The sequence below is a fragment of the Oreochromis niloticus genome, linkage group LG7, assembly GCF_001858045.2.
Source record: "Oreochromis niloticus isolate F11D_XX linkage group LG7, O_niloticus_UMD_NMBU, whole genome shotgun sequence".
Lineage (NCBI taxonomy): Eukaryota > Metazoa > Chordata > Actinopteri > Cichliformes > Cichlidae > Oreochromis > Oreochromis niloticus.
This window is the reverse complement of record NC_031972.2, coordinates 24443905-24461765: the sequence shown is the minus strand read 5'-3', so window position 1 is coordinate 24461765 and position 17861 is coordinate 24443905. Positions and strand designations below refer to the sequence as shown.

The window sequence follows — 17861 nt, the reverse complement described above, 5'->3', positions numbered from 1 at the left end:
GTCAGTCAGTATATCAGCCCCCACAATCTTGAAACTCGCATCTCAAAGCTCATCCAATCTTGTTTCCTTCACCTAAGAAATATTGCAAAAATCAAACCTTTGCTGTCATTCAATCATCTGGTATTTTTAGTTCACGCTTTAATTTTCTCCCACCTTGATTATTGTCATTCCCAGCACGTGCATCATTCAGTCCTCCATAGCCAGTTTCCAATTAGTGCAGAACGCAGCAGCAAGACTGCTGACAAAAACTAGCCAGCGGTCACATATTACACCTGTTCTTGCATCCCTTCACTGGCTTCCAGTGAAATTACAAATCCACTTTGAAATTCTGTTACTAACGCATACAGCTCTATATAGACAGGGCCCTGCTTATATAGCAGCGCTTCTGAGACCTTATCATAGCACCCGGCATCTCTGATCCTCTAACCAGGATCCCCCAACTGTCCCTCGCTCTGATTTTAAGACCAGAGGGGATCGCACTTTTGAAGTTGTTGCGCCTACACTGTGGAACAGCTTTCCTTAGTCAATCAGGTCAGCTGACTCTGTTATTTGTTCTGATGAAAACTCATTTTTACAGGTTAGCTTTCCCTTAATCTTTTCCCCTTTACTTTCAGCCATAGTTTGTAACTATTTGTATGTGTTGGATTGAATGACTGACCATATGGTTGATTATGTGTCTGTATGTTTGAACGCGTACACTATCTTCAATATGTAGCTTTTATTCAAACTGTGAAGTGCTTTGTAACTCTGTTTCAAAAAGTGTTACATAAAATTGTTATTATTTTTATTTATTGATTTATGTTTAACTTTTTACATTTTTTTTACTGATATATACTGAGGTCTCAAAACTTGTCATCAAGCGTAAAGCGCAGGTCCCTGTAGAATATGGTTTCATAATCAAGAGCGCACATTTATCTGCGTAATATAACTACTCAGTACACTGTTTTAGAAACAATAATATTTTGTTATTTTGCAAGATTAGTTCTACTCTGTTTGATGCTTTTTACAGTGTGACAATGACCAAGAACTTCTTAAGAAAAGTTTTATAAGCTTAAGCACAATTTCAAACATGGATAAATTGTAAATGTTGCATATTATCGAAGGGTTGGATGTTTAGTGTTCTCAAAGGGTTTTATATATCATTTGTTCTTTTTTTAAAATTCAAATGAAACCCTTCTTTTCAACTGTGTGCATTTCAAACAATTTCTGTTTGAAGTGGAGAATGGAGAATGAGAAAACATTAGTACAGCTGCAAAGTAAACTGTGTTCTCCCTGGAGGAGGTTGACTCACCTGAGGGTGAAAATTTGTACTGAAGAAAGAGCAGATAGAGCCAGAAAAGTCGAGACTGTTTCTCGCTGCCGAATGGGTTTGGAGGGTGCCATCACCACAAAGTTATTGTCTAGCTTCAGCTCCGACAGTGGCTGAAACAGTCTGACACTTCCAATGCGCTGCATAGGGGTATGCCCTGCAAAGTACCCTAACGGCCTCGGCTGGTCTGTGAGGACAGAGCTGCCCTTTCTTGAATCCTCTGAAGTGCAGTCTCCGTTATCTGTGGTTTGAACCATATAGTAAAGCTCCACAGGAGTGCCTTGGGCTTCCTCGGAGACCTTCTGCCTACCAGGCCTGACAGTAGGTGGGCTGAACCAGCTGGCCAAGGGCTCCAGCTCGGCAACACATATCCCCAGCTCGCCTTTTAGCTTGCATGTTCCACGCACCTCTTGAGTCTCATGAAAGGCAAACATCCTGATACAGGGTAGCTTGTGGATGGTGCTGTAATCATCCCAGTCCCTGCCTGCAATATAGAACAGCACTTGAACTTTCGGCCAGCTGGGGTGAATCCTCTCGCTGATAATGTAAGTGTGCACCTTCCAGTTGAATGTAAAGAGAGGCGATGCCGACGCTGATGTTGTTGAGGATGAAGTGAAAGAGGGTGTGCTAAAGGGCCCGGGCGAAGTCTGTAGCAGCTCCAAGGGGACAGGCTGCTGGACAGACAGTGGTCCATAGCTAGCATTGACATAGGGCATCTGCCGGGCCTGGTGGATGAAAAAGGACTCTGTGCGAGCCTGGAGGCTGGAGTTCCTCATTAAGTCCTGGTTTGCCTCCTGTAAAAAGAACGCTGACTCCGCATTGAGGATCCGGTAGCTGACAGGTAGATATATTGGTGTGGGGCCAAACCTCTGCAAACCCTCCAGGATCACCTTGGTGTCCACGACTGAAACAGAAACATAAAATGACGATAACCTGTTAGCCTTTATTTCACAGATTGGAAAAAATCTCTACCAGGGATCTAGTAGCTGTGAAAGTAAGCTTCATTTCGCAAACTGTGTCAGTAAAATCTGATTGAGGTGTGAAATCTTAAACCTTAATGAGAAAATTTGAATGAAATAATTCAGAAAAGGGAAGCCAACACTTCATATTTTACATAACATTTGCATGCATTGCCTGCAACCTGAGGCAATCATATCTACAGTCAGTTCCAGCAGTGAATGTTAAATGGTGTGTTGGAGACATTTCCATATGATATCACTTTCATGAGCCACTGCTCTTATTTAAAAGAATTTGTTCGACACAATCCAAAACACTTACGTCTTTCTCAGTCACTTGCTTATCAGGCTTGTCCATGTTCCCTCCTGCTTTAAATCCTTTTCATTATGGTGCGCTAACTCAATCTCCCACCCCACTCCCACTCTCCTTCAATTTCTCCGTCCTGTTATTTTAACTTTCAGACATTGTCATCTTCTTGTTTCCTGCACCCCTGGATGTTATTCCAACATTTTCATATTTCACATATGTCAGATATGGAAAGTTGAAGTCTTCCAAACTGAAAATATTTGATCTGACTCTACTTACTGATACTCTACAATCCACAGGAGCTTATAGGTACGCAGATGTGCCATAGATAAACTTGGAAAAACAAAGAGTGAACAACTTTGTGATAATGGATAGTGTTGGAGAAACGTTGGAGAACAGCTGGGTTAACCAAAGATGAAAACAGCTGTTTGCCTTTGTCAGCTTATGTGACGTATGGTTTTTGGATGAACCCTACTTTGCATATATCTACAGAATATTTCACATCTTTGGAAAAGCATGGCTCTGTCATACGTTTGTGCTCAGTATCTGCTTGGTTTTGGTGACAAAACCCTTTCGATTTCAAAAGATAAAAAGGCGTTCGTCTCTTCCAGTATTTCTCTTTTTTGTCGTTGTTTTTCTTGGCTAAACATGCTCTTAAATCGGGCCTCACATGCCCCTAAAACCTGCTTCAATCTCTCCCTCTCCTCATTCTGCAGACCTGACCCCCACCCTCTTCTCTTCACCATCAGTGCACTGATGGAGTTGCCCATGAGAGTCCATTGATTTTCTGTCCTGGACCCAGCATGCTGTGGGAGATGTGGCATGGTGGTGATTTGTGACAATCCATGGCCAAAAAAGCAATGACAGGCTTGCCAGACGAACAGCACCAGACAGAAGAGCAACAACATTCAGAAACAGTGCGGTAAAGGGTTAAACTAGCTTCCCAAAACCTTACACGAAATGATGAGGGAGGGAGATGGGGGGTAGGGGGATTATTCTTCCTTGAAGAAATGTTATTGTCATATGCACAGTAAAAATAAACACAGCATTTTACACTGCAAAATGAAATTCTTATTTTAAATAAGCCTTAAAGATAAAAGTAAACCAGGCAAGTGTTGTGAATAAACACAATTTACCTGAATTTGTTCAGCTAATGTACCCCACTGTGAATCGTTTCCTGTTGCTTCTCTCTTCTCGCACCAGCAGCAGTGTACCTTGAGTCTGGAGAAGTGAGAGCTGCAACTACACAGCTCTGTTTTTCCAACTTAGCCACCGACTATGCAGTACTGCAGGTGGACACTGCAGGTGTCACAGGTGTTAACCTCCTAAGCAGCACTGTGTCTAACATCTTTCCTGGCGGTCACCCAGCTCTCACGTAGACTGCTGTATTCATCCATCCTTTTTTCCCCCCACAGTGAAATGTCTATTGTTCTTTTTTAAACAATTCCATAAAGGAATGATTTATAATATTCACGGTCTTGAACTTCTTTCACATTACACCTGAGCTACAATTTAGCATATACCTTCAGATTACACATTTAAAACTTATAGTTAAGCAACTGTTTATGCAAGAGCTGACCCATTAAAAAACTACCAATTTCTAGGCTGTGCAAGCTACATTAATGAGCCGTAGATAAAATCTAAAGGTAGGCATCGTCTAGCTGCCAAATAAGTGTTTATAGTATTTGCACCTTTAAATTGGACGGCAAGGAAAAATCGAGCTTTCACACTTGTATTTAACCTTGCATAGGTTGTTTCAAATAACACAGCAAAAAAATTATGAGCCTGTTTAAGGGTTATGGATAAACCAGGAGGCCCTCTATCGCCTCATTTCTACCTCTATATCTACTAATCTGTTTAAAAGCCATGCATTATGTTGTGAGAAAAGTTACAAATGTTTCTTCAATATGTCAAGGATTTTTATTTATCAAGCATTTCACTGTTATTTATCTGTATAATTCATTTATCTGTTGCCTTTGGCTGTTAGTTAGTTAACTACTAGTTCCATCTAGCCTACCCCCCTGGGAACTTACACCCTCGGACTGGGAATCACAACAGTTTGGTCTGTTGTGGCGTTATTGAAATGCAGGTCAGGATTTGGACTGAAAAGTCAATGGCAAAAAAAAGAATCAGCAATCAAGCACACGGCTTCCATTTTATTCTGAAATAATTAAGTATTGTTCTAAATATTGCTTGTGCCGCCACCCCAGCTAAATAAAATTGTGTTTGCTGCCTAAATAACAAACACCCACACAGCTGAAGCTAATTACAGGCGTCTTTCTTCTTTATAATCATATGCATTAATAGTAAAATGTCTGCCTCTGATAAATGAAAAAGAATAAGAATAAGAATGAATCATAAATATGAATTAGTTTTCTAAGCAGTCGCTTTCATGTTTGTATTCATGTGGCACACCTTCAAGCTAATCACACCTTAAAATTAGTCACCCTCTGTGTGCCGAGACAGCGTACAGTGAGTGACTGCTCCTGCATAGCTTTTACTGAGAGAACGGTGTTTGCGAGTAACAAAACTGAGACCGTGGTCAAGGGGCGAGCCGGCGCTTAGTCGGTGCTGGATGACGCTTACAGCCGAGTGAAAGGATTTTCCTGTCTATCCTTTTCTCTGGGGGATGTGACACACTGTCCTAGTTTCCACTTACTATGACACAGATGAAACTAAATACCTCATTACAACAGGAAAAAAAAAATGCTGTAATTTGTAACTTGAGATTTAGAATATGTCCCTTTCTATGACACCAACAGGACATCGTAAACAGAGAGGCAAAGTCGGTGTGATTTGTAGCCTTGACTTGCCCTTGGATTTCATGTAAGCAGCACTGTACTTGTAAATCATGTCTGTAGGACTGTTTCTGCAAATGAAAAAGGGAATGATTTGTGTAGATAGCTTAACTCCATGTGCTAAATCCTGGCTGTAAACTCTACAGGAGTAATTTTAGGCACTGCCAAACCCTCAGGATGTGGCCTGAGGAATCTGATCACATATCAAACAAACAGCTGAACCAGACCTCATCATTAGACAGATGTGAAACTTGGGATTTACTGACTTGATGTTATATACATGCAGTATGAGGCAAAAGGCCTATGGCAGCAATGGGAATGGAGATTAAAATGTTTTTTTTTTCCATATCATTTCACACCATGCAGCAAGCAACTTCTAAAATAAACCCCAAAATGGTATTGACGCATTCGTGTCCCCAAGACAGACGTGTGGCTCCAAATCAAACCGTTTCTTATAATCACCTGTTTTTATCCCTGGCGACCTAAGTAGAACTTCACCCAAGAAATATAATCCCTTCATCTCCCTTCAGCCTCCCTCCTACTCCTCCTCCTCTCATCCTATCTTTATCCTCCACCATGTGTGCATCTTGCAACCACTCCCTGATCAAACATACTAGGCTGGCCAACTTCAGTAAGTCACTAATCAAACGGCTTTTCTTTTATGAGATTTATAAATGGAGACTGAGGTAAGAGGTAGGAAAACCCGAACAGCAACAAAGATTGGAATGGGGCAGGGCAAGAGGGTGGTGATGGTGCACTGTTTGTGTTAAGAAAAGTAAAAAATTACAGCAAGAACATTAGGATGGGCCGCATGCCTTTATCATGGTACTCTGATTACAATTTTGTTTTTTGTAAATCTAGCACAACATTGTTCTCACCTCCTTTAGAAGCACCTACAAAAGTTTAATGCCTCCCAACCTGCTGATGCTACTCTCCCAGACTTCTGTTTCACAGAAAAGAAAACAATTAGTGGTCATTGACAAAACTGGCATGTAAAATCTAAGGGCTACAATCACAAAACTGTGCCCATGGGAACAGAAAGTTCTGTAGGTGATCTCCTGTCGCTGCTCTAATTTATAAACAAACACACAGCCAGCTCATTTCAATAAAGAGCAGCATTCTTAAAGGGGCAACCCAAATTAAGTGGTCCATGATTATGGGACGAGATGAGGCTGCAATATATCTGCTAACAAAACATCAATAAGAGACAACTGAAGAAGAATCAGTGTTTCTGATACAAAAGTAGAGTCTTCTGGTAAAACAAACTGCTCGTGAAAACTGCAGTCTATTACACCATATAAACCTGAAATCAGTGTATAACTGCTGACATGTGACAAACATTATTTAGCATCAGATATAGAAACCAGTGTTAATGAAGTTACCGTTACCGCGCCAAGCGCACCCCTCTTTAATTTTTTTTCAGCAGTCTGAGGCTGCAGTCATTTATTAAAGTCAATAAAATATATTGTAACATTCACACACTGATCTAACATTACAAGTCTGCCTCAGTCTCATTAATTGCTTCATTCTGACCAATATTTTAATCTGATAACAGACCTGATACCACAGAAAAGATGTTTTTTCATTGAGGAGCTTTCTCTGTGTATAAATGTGACTAAATTCCTGGCACACTGCAAACCTTGTCTCTGTAAAGAAACCCAGCTGCCTATAAAAAAAGAAGCAACCTTCTATGCATTTCGTAATGGGATTCTCCTCTTCTCTCTGATGCTCAGCTCAGTCCAGTTAAGTTGGGCTCTGTTTTATCAAAATGCTAGTTTTACTGAGGACCAGAAGCATGTAGGATTCATCTTTAAACATGCAGGGTGGAGGAGTCAGTGAAGAGTTACAGGACACGGCCAAAGCTTTCACAGTGCACGGACAGCTCTGAGCCATCAACTCGCGCCAATTATACGCTCTTTCTGATAAACTCTCCCCTTCTCATTCCAAATAAATGAATTCTCCTATTGGCAGATATCTCAGCTACACTGGGCACATAATACATGATTTTTTTTCCAGGCATTACATTCAGGACAACTTGGAGTAAACAGTGGTGCAACCTTTGTAAATCATATTTGTGTGATTCATTTACATACTCTCCTCCCAGAGTTTTGCACTCTGAAAAGGAAACTTATAGTAAGTAAGACTACATGCATCCACGTCTATCAGTTGGAAAACTGCCCCTGCTTTAGTAAATACCTACAGAAGCTTTTTAATGCCAAAAGAGGATTTCACGATGGCACAAACGGTTAGTAAATCTGGTCCTAAATCTGATCTAATTCCCTGTTTAGCTCAAACGGTTCTGCTTTAGTACATGATGGGTTCTAAAATGTCCTAAGACAATGTTATCATCAAAAGACCACAAGTGCCAGTCTTTTTTCAACGTATTTTTTTTTATGACATCAAGCTCAAGTCCTGTTTAAACAACACTTAAAAATGATCAAGGTGTGTGCCACACCCATGTAGCGGCTATCAACATTAGATGAATCCTCTATGAATAAAAACTCTATGTTTGTATAAAACAGCAAAGAACCTTTAGGAAGCTCACTAACAGTTTAGCCACTATAACTGAAATGTCTCAGCAAACACTGTCAGTGCGCCCCAGGGTGGCTGTGGCTACAATGTAGCTTGCCGTCACCAGTGTGTGAATGTGTGTGTGAATGGGTGGATGACTGGATATGTAAAGCGCTTTGGGGTCCTTAGGGACTGTTAAAGCGCTATATAAATACAGGCCATTTACCATTTACCATTTAAGTGTCATTCAGACATTTGTGTTGTCACACCCCTACGTCTACAGACAGACTTTTTAAGTATTTTTTTTAAGACACACATGTTTATTTTTCAAGGTACACACAGAATAACTCAAAATTATGAGTTACCGCGTGTGCACCCTCTACAACTCCAGCCTCTGCTTCCTTGTAAGTGGCAGGCAGCCGGAGCTGTGGCTTTTCAGCGTGTGTGTGTCTCTCAGGTCCGAGTGCACTACCGAAGAAGAAGGGAAGTTGATTAGAACGTGCACAGCAGGTGTGCAAATTACTCCACCTGGCACTAGTCCCTGAATCACCGTGCCCCACCTTTCCCTCTCCAGCTGGCTAAAACTACACCCCACCACATGTCTTGGGATGAACTGTATTCAGCTGAATAATGATCAATTAATTTTTTCTCATGTGCAATCCTAAAGTCACAAATGTTTTCTCTTCCACTTGATGAACAAATATTTCCTTTTTTAAACTGCTTATTCAACACAGGGACTCAAAGGTGCTTAAGCCTGGGAGACTCTTGTAATGTGATTTCAGCCACTCTTAAAGTGAAGCATTTAAATTAACTACTGGTGGTAATTAACTAGTTAGTACGCTACACTATTGTACATTCAGAGTTCCTGAATAACATTTTATTAAGTGACAAAAGCTAATGTTTACACTGGCTAAAATTAGGCCTTGCTTGAGGATAATTGAAGGATATTAAAATCCTTGCAAGAGTCTCAGTAATTATATTACTTCAAATGTATGAATACTTTATTGAACTATTTACAAGTAATAATGCTGCCTGTATTTTCTGCAGCTGTGGCACAGCCTTAATATTAAGCAGGATGGTATAGGTGATGGCGAGTTTTATAATTATGTGATGTTGTCCTGAAGAAGGAGAGGGAGGTCAAGATGATAGCCAGTAAACAGGAGACGCTCAGGAGGTCAGAACGAGGCAGGTTATAAGGGAATTAAAAAGACGGTATTTAAGGGTTACATGTCATCATACCAAATATACAGAAAAAATATTACTACTACTTGCCCATGTACCCCTACTGCTACTGTCTTGTAATATCTTAAAGCTTTTAATGGCGTTTTAGCTGCTGCCTGTAAAGACAGCATTATAGCATTATTTTCTTAACCTTCTGGGTTAGGAAATCATCATGAGGGCCAAAGACGCTGGAAATCTGCCATCACTTTGATGAAAGTGATGATCGCTGGACAAGCAACACCATAGCTGGAAAGGCACTGACCTGTGACTGTATATAAAGGATTGTAAAATGGGATAAAGTTCCTGCTGAGCTGCATAGACTTTGTGTTGTCACTGTGTGACAAAGGACCGGCAATGCATTTTTCTAAATAACAGATCAATGGAGTAGTGGCAGTAGTTACAAAAAGACACTGAAACAACACATGTTCATTTATCGCCATAAACAATAGACAATAGAAAATTCTGACTGTAATATATAAATGCAGAGCTGCAAGTCAACCCCAAAGGCTCAACGGTATATTTTAGCCAGCTTGTTTTAAGGTGTAAGCATTATTGTTAAGAGAGCAGGGAAAATAAATAGCTTCAATTTTTCACTGACAACCTTGTTCAATTACTGAGGCACCTTAAGAGGTCTAGTTGCCTATAAAAGCGTGAAGAGCTCGTCTTGTCTGATGAGTCTGGGGTGCACAAGATGACCTCCTTGGCAACCTGACCAGAAAAGTGACTGAAGATTTCAGAGGGTGTAAACTACAGGAGACACAGGAGCCTCTCCTGAGACTCTGAAGAGACTTGTGATTGCCATTAAGACGCACTTCCAAAATCTGCCAGATGTAAGAGGCGATTTCAGCCGTTACCATGGGTTCCACACACTAACTTTCAGTATTGAGGATGACAAATAAGAAAGCCCAGGAGAGACAATTCAAACCCAACTGTTTTAAGGTTAGACTGATTTCACAGGATATTTTGCAAACATGTGCCAAGAAACTAGACCATGCAAAGCTCGTCAGCTGTCTTCTTACTTGGAAAAGTCTTCAACAGAAAATATGAATCCAAATGCCTATAATGCCATAACATTTTTCCCTTTTATATTAATGGAGGAGATATGAGTCACCCCAGCCTTGACTTTCAAGCTTTCAGACTAAATCCAACCTTATTGTATTATTTTAATATAGTGAAAGGAAAGGTAAGGACTAACAACGCAAAAATGCTCATTTATTTTTCCATTCTTATTTTTTCAATGAATAGTCTAAGAAAAACAGATGATGCATTTAGACAATGGGGCTACGACTTCAATGTCGGTCTTCTCTGTATAGATTTGTATAGGAAATAATTACATTTCAACTACTCACTGAGCATTGTTGCAAAATGTATAAATAAATGATTTAGGTGTGGTTATGTTTAGTGTTAAAAATATATCTTCAAAGTCCACTTTTAAACAAATCTGTCAAACAAACCACAGTCGAGCTTTTCAGAGAACTCTACAAGAAATGCAAAAAGGAAATCTGAGCACCTATTCATAAAAAAATAGTGCATTCATTGAAAAAAAAACAAAAACAAATAACAAACCAACAATATGTTATTTTGATGGTTGCTAATGGTGTTGCTCACTTTTGCATCGGTTGGTGCCCACATTTTTACTTTACTGATTATGGTGTTTTGAAGAAGATGGCACAGCTTGTTTTTCCTCTTATAATACTGACATTTAAAAAGCTTTTGAAATCCCAAATTTTCATAAGTCCACAAGGTAAAACATTAGGACGTGATCTTTACATGGCATTTCCTTTGGTTAAACATTTGCTCTATGTGCAGGCTCCGACTGTAGAGAAACTGCTTAAGGGACCCCGAAGTCACCATCAATGGACCTACTGTCGGTCAGCATGAGAGGTAACTTTCTTATTCTCAGCCACAGAACAATGAAATTTAAAAAAAAAGGTATTTTCGAGCTCATGGAGGGCTGGATATAAATGTCAGCTGCTCCTCAGATAGAGAAAATGCCACCGGCACAGTCAAGAAGTTTAAACCTTATCAAAGACAGCTTCTGATAAAGCCTTATGAACACATAAAGGGGAGAAATAGGCTGAATGTGTCCAAAACCACTAAGCAGCACACCACTTAAGTAACACTAAGTTACTGGAGAAAGGTATTTCAGTTGTTATAACAGAGTGTTATGTATTACAACACCCAACTGATCAAAAAGCTACATAAATTCATCATCACTCCATAATTTATTTGTTTATTGCTCAAAACAAACACCTAATTTACAAATGCCTATTTTCTCTACAGCCACAAAGAAAAAAAGTTTGCCATCTTCCATTCACTGCTGGCTACTAGATATAAAGCTAAGCTCCATAGCAATATAATCCCCTGGTTAGTGAAATGACATTAATGATATCTCAACAAAATCCAAACACACAGGAACACTAATCACTCCAAGTGCCCATCACATGCACTCCGACACTGCAGGAGAAGCAGGGCACAGCAGAAAGCCCACTCCTAGCTGGAGGTTAATTGGATCACATAAAAGCAAAGCACACCTCATCTTTCATCACTAGGCAACACATTTACGCAGCAATCGATAGGTGGAATCATATTTTCCCCTTTCAGAAAAATGAGGGAAAATGAAGTATTGTGACCCGACTGAGATGGATAGGGCATGGCTTCATACCCTACAGATAGCAGCGATAAGTCTGTGCCCTGTGTTTGTTCGCGACTTGAGTTGTTTTTGGTTCTGACAAATCATATAGACTTTTTAGTTCCAAAATGGCCTTTGGTTATTTATGTCAATAAAGTCTGAGTCTGAAAAAACTGTCTTTCTCATCTCACCTTTCCAGCACACAGCATACACATGAGATCAAACATCAACAGATATATTTTGCTGTATTTTTTTAGGACTTTTGCTCTGCATCAACAGATTTAAAAATATTTACTTTTAGAAAGACAGCCAGACAAACTAAGAGCAATTCTATACCAATAGTTCACCATTAAACAAGTCTCCATCATAAAGGAATAAATATTCTTTGAAATATTAAAAATACATATTTAAATTTTCTCTCAGCGCATATTCGCACAGACTAGGGGCCGATTAGCAACCACCTCACAACTAGAGAATATGAGTGTTACCCGACTGGCTGAGAATGGTTGCTGGAGGTTGCTGGCAGCTTCTGTGAAATCATTTGCTAAGACCCATTCACAAAACTGATGAGTAACCTCATAGTAACTAACGGCTGTTAGGCAAAAATTATATATGGTCACAAAGAGGTATGTGGTCCTGGCCCAGGATCGTCCTTGTGATTGCTTTGGTTGTAGCCTTCTGTAGTTTGCATGGAAGACACTAACTTGTCCTCAAACACTCATCAACTATTCACTGAGAAGTTCTGAAACTGTTTAGAGAGCGATACAAACTGTAAATGAAGATAATTAACCTTCAAACTAAAGTTTGCGCCATTTGATACTTGTTGGTTTCAGACTTTGTGGTCTTCGTTTCTACTTTGATTTGCATTTTTGTAAAGTTTCCCTGTCACTCTGTGGTAAGTTATCAAGCAACTTTGCAGACAAATCACTGTCATCCATGCAATCTACAGGCAACTCTGACAATACGCTAACAACCAAAGTAATCACAAGGAGGTTTCTGTGACCAGTTCTCCTAGGATCTAGCACTGGCCAGCCTATTAGGGCACAATTACAGCTGCGATTCACAGCAATAACGATGAGAAATCAACACAAAATGACAAGAATAGCTGTTATAACACATGAACACCAGCATGAACAGTCCCATGAGTCTTTGGGTTAGTGACCCCTCCCCTTGGGTCGTTACAAGACATTCATCCGTAGCAACTGGAGGTTGCTCACTGGTCGCCCAATTACGAAAATGTAATTCCATATAACAGGCTCAAAGCAGTCGTGGAAATGAGGCTGCCATATCTTCAACCACGAATGTGTTGCAACACAAGCTGCCTCAATTAGATCCTAAAGGTGACTGCTACAGAGAATGGCATTTAAAACCCATCCTCCTCCTCTGCTTGCGTGAGAATAATGTATTTGCATCACAGGAATCCTAACAAAATTGAAACAAAAAAGCCAAAGTTCCTGTTTGAGCATTAGTTATGCCCGACTGGGGAGAAATTTCACCAGCTTCCAAACATCTCTCTGTCTGCTTAAAAAACTTTTTTTTTTCACAGTCATTTTGCAAGGCATCACGTCTCCCTGGTGGAAGCACTGAGAAATAGCAATCAACATCCCTTTGCCAGTTGTGCAGAAATAAAAAAAAAAGAAAAACCTCAAAGCTTTCTGCCTTGAAGACACATTTGGGACATAAATGGGCTTTTTATGACACTTCAATTCTGTCCATTTTCCTTTTGGCCAAGTGTTGTGCATTGTACAGTGTCAGAAAGAGAGGAGGAGAATGGCGGCACTGGGAGTCACTGAGGAGCCGCCGGTTGTTTAGATGAGATGAGCGAGAGACGAGAGCTCTTGAAGGAACGGGAAATGTGCTGAGCAGAGCAGAGCAGCAGTTAGCCTTCTTACGAGGGCACCCACAGGGGTAATCGAAGGCTTCAACTTTAACTATGTGTGCTCTGCTGTTGTCATTTAGGCTCACAGATTGCCTCGGTGCACTTATGAATGTGACCAGCGCTCTCCCTATCTGAAGTAACCACACTTTGAAAGTGAGTCAAATAAAAGCAGTGACAGTGACAGATGATGCGGCATTGTGCCTGGATGGAGGGGGTCCCATGTCATAAATAACAACGAATCTCAGTACTCAGGTATTCATATTCAAGTGAATCCATTTGAGGTATACTGCATATTATACACCAGGGGTGCTTTTTTGCAAATATATACAATCAGATGCAGTTAAGTGGGTAAGAATAATGCATTGAGTTGGCAAAAACGAGCAGGGTGAGTAATGTTCTGGCATTTCCAGCAGGGTTATACTGTAAGAAAGTCAATGGGCCTTGGACATCAGGCACTGCAGCTGCTCCCTGATCTCAAATAATGTAAACCACAATATTAATTATGGTTAGGACAGGGGATGGGCACAAGTTCAACATTTACTTACTTCACTTACACTAGGATATATATATATATATATATATATATATATATATATATATATATATATATTTATATTATTTTTTTTAACAGCTTTACATTACAGAATAAACTGAAAAAAATCTTACTATGTTTTATTTAACCTTTGGTATTGTCTATATTGTCTATTTTGGTACCTAACATTCTGTTTATTTTAGCCTTTTGTGTACAGCACTTTGTGACTGGCTGTCTATGAAAATAAACTTTACTTACATATTAGTTAAATGAAGATCAGTTGCAATACATTGTTAAATATGCTTCATGTGCTATGACTTACGATACATTTAAAGGAATAACTGGGGCAGAGATTATTATAAGAACATCCAGGTGACTATTATGAACTAAAGATTGGGATGTGATAGGTGTTTATTGATGTCAGCAATTAAAGCCAAACCACAGCTTCAGTAGTCTTTTGTACTGTGAAACTATTATTAGACGATAGAAAAAGATAAAACCACTGCAACTCTTATTGTAATGTCTTAAGCACAGAAATAAAGTTATACTTTGTCATCGGTCAGTCATAGTACAGAAACTAATGAGAAATCCATTGAGAAGTAAACGAGGCTCCCAAATGATCATATCCAGGATGAATTAATCTCACTAATCTCAACACTGCATAAGGTCATTGGTCCTTTGGTTTGATGAGCGAATGATGTGGGAAAACTTTGCAAGATCAATGTCCAGAAAGCACTTTTTTCACTGAAGAGTGCTATTCTGAGAGTAAAGCCATTGGTGCTTAAATCTAAGAAAACAAAGATGTCTCCTGAACACCGAACAGCTGTCTGTTCCAAGAAATACTCTGACAAGTTTTATTTATACTTTAGAAAGGTAGAATGGTGGAGGATGGCAGTCTGTTATTTTGTCTTCTTCAATACAAGTGTCACTGTTTTCATGTTCTCGCTCAAGCAGAAAGACAACTGCACTTGGCCTTCCATGATACCGGGTTACAGAAATTCAGGTAAAAAGAGCTGAGATATACAAATATTCTGCTTGAGTGTTTGTGATTAAGTATAAGAAACGTGGGCCGTCAAGTGACTCTAAAAAAGTGAATCTCAGGCAAAGATAAAAACAACAATAGAAAAAAAAAGGAACATATTTCATAATATAACTACTGCAGAAGCAATTTTACAGCTCAAGGATCTTTCCTTTTGGAGGGGGGATTTAAACATGACTTGGACGGTTATTAGGAGTTGTTTGCTACAATATCAGAGGTGCTCTTTGTGTAACAGTTGGTGTGAAGATTTGTGTAGCTCAAAGTGTAATATCCTACGATTAGACCGTGTACAGAGATGCATCCCTCAAAAGATAGTTCAGTTATATTCTATTTCATTGCATTTATGTAGCAATAATAAAGATATACATAATGCAAATACACTGTGATATTTTAAACAATAGTATAGAAAGATCTATTCAGGGTTCAGGGAGTCTGATGACTATATAATACCTGTGTGTATTCGTGTGTGTGGCAGCATCCATAGTATAAAATGCATGCTCGTGCTGTAAATGTGCTGCTTTTTGCTGTTTTTGTGTGTCTGAGTTCATGTTTATATCCCTGTGTGTGTGCGCGCCAGTGAGTGAGTGAGTGCGACTGTCTGACCATGAACACACTTGGATTACCTTACTGTCATATAGCCTCAGGCAAGCAGCGTCAACAGATACTTAGAATTAGAGCCAGTATGCACCCCACTGGTCAAACTCCAGATGATCAGAAGGTAAGCCTCTAAAGGCCTAACTGTAATATCTGTAAGTCTACCCCAGATGTATTTTTTGAGAGTTAAGGAATGTGTGTAGTGCGGTGCCTCTGGCAGAGATACAGTGGACTGTGTTGATCAGTGGCACTGGATGAGAGTTGTGTGCCTCTGACAGCAGTGAGGTGGTAAACAGCGTGGAACAGAGGAGCCTGGTACCCCATGGCCCCGAGGAAGTCCACTGCACGCTCCAGCAGGAGCCGAGGGAGAGAACAGACAGTCATTTCGCGGCTGCTCAGAAATTCTGAAATGAGATGAACTCAGAGGTCTCTCCCTGCAGCAAGAAATGCTCACGGCATGCATTTCTTTATCCATATCCTCCCCCAAAGTGCCACGGAGAATTTTGAGTCTTTGAGTGAGCTTAGTGGTTAAGGGAATAAGCAGAAAATGGAAATAAAGATGCCAAGAGAAAGGCTGTCTATCATTTTCACTCAATGCTCAGACCTAGTTTTATTTGTCAGCTCCATCCTTCTCTTGCCAGATTTTGTGACTAACAGAAGCTGAAAGGTTTAGTCAGATAATTACCTCACAACTGCCTTAGGTTTTTGCTGAGAAAAAGCTTTTCAGAAAGTTTCTTCATTTTTTTATAGCCAGTCGTAAAAACTACAAATCTGCGCATCATAAAATGTCTTTACATCACTGTGGTTCTCTTTAAAAAAAGCTGTCTCTCTTTGGTAGCACTCATGGATGAAATACAGAGGCCCAAGGTCACCCGCTCTATGGGCACACAGAATAAATGTAAAATAAATCAAAAGTAAGTGATTGAAAATCTGTTATTTCATCTTCTTCCAGATGGCAAAACTATGAGAAAGTTATATTTTATTTGCCCCCTGCAGTCATTTCACACGCACAAAAAGGACAACTCTGTGGGTCCTCCATAATAACAGGTTGTGGGAAACTACAGGAGGCATATGTGGTGAGAGAATTTTCAGTTAGAAAAAGTCAAACACTCTTGACTCGAATTTGTTTTGGACAAAGTTGAAAAGTCTCATGGTATAGAGAGGACAACAGTAAATTATCATGCTGCGCCTTCATTTAAATCTATCCCCCTGCTGAGGACAAAGAGAAAATGATGAATGAATGAGGGTCTTATGCTCACATTATCCATCGATCCATCCATTGACATCCGTCCATCGATTCTAGGCTAGAGCCTATCCCAGCTTGCTCACGACACATGCATCTGAAATGTCTCATTGCAAGCTTAAAAATATGAAGCTTCAATTCAGAAAAAAGGATCAAAGTACTTTAAAACTCTTCACAATGCTCAAACCATCGACTCCATAACTCCAACTAAAACTATATAATGAAAGTAGATCTCACTTGTTTCATCATGCCTGTGGGTCAGTGGAGTTCCTAAATCACCCTGATCATCATGCAGTACATTAGCAAGATAACCTTTGACAGCCTTACTGTTTGCATGAGCATTATGTCTGTCCCAAGGACAGAGAGACTACACACAATTCTTCAAAAGAATTTAGCCATAAATATCGCTTTCATTTTCAAACAATTTGCACATGAGCTTTGATTGTCAGCTGCTTAGATGACGCACATATATATGGTAGAATACAGGATATAGGGGAAAGCATTGATTTACAGTATGTATTATTTTTTTTTAAAAACACTAGAAATGACTGTTTAAACTTAGGATCAATCTGTTAGTTGCTAATAAAAAAGTGCCATTGGTGACCGTCGTGTCTTTTCCCCCTTGTGCTTGTCTTTCCTTTCCCTCAATTGCTGTGCATTTCTCTCTTTATTTGTGTATTGCATTCTTCAACTGGCCGCAGGTGTTAATGAGAGTGTGAATCGTCCTCTGTTTTCTCTCTGTATTAGCCCTGCGACAGACTGGTGATCTGTCCAGCCTCTTGCCCCATGACAGCTAGGATAGGGTCCTGCAGCCCTGAATTGGATAAATGAAGGAAGATG

At 39.8% G+C, this 17861-nt stretch overlaps 1 protein-coding gene across 1 annotated transcript in view; it reads right to left on the bottom strand.

Annotated features, from left to right (window-relative positions):
* si:dkey-112m2.1 (transmembrane protein 132C) overlaps positions 1 to 17861 on the bottom strand; it is a 162441-nt gene that overhangs the window by 108630 nt on the left and 35950 nt on the right. Inside the window, exon 3 of the mRNA XM_005451342.4 lies at positions 1292 to 2213. Coding sequence (XP_005451399.1) covers positions 1292 to 2213 — 922 coding nt within the window. The remainder of the gene's footprint in view (positions 1 to 1291; positions 2214 to 17861) is intronic.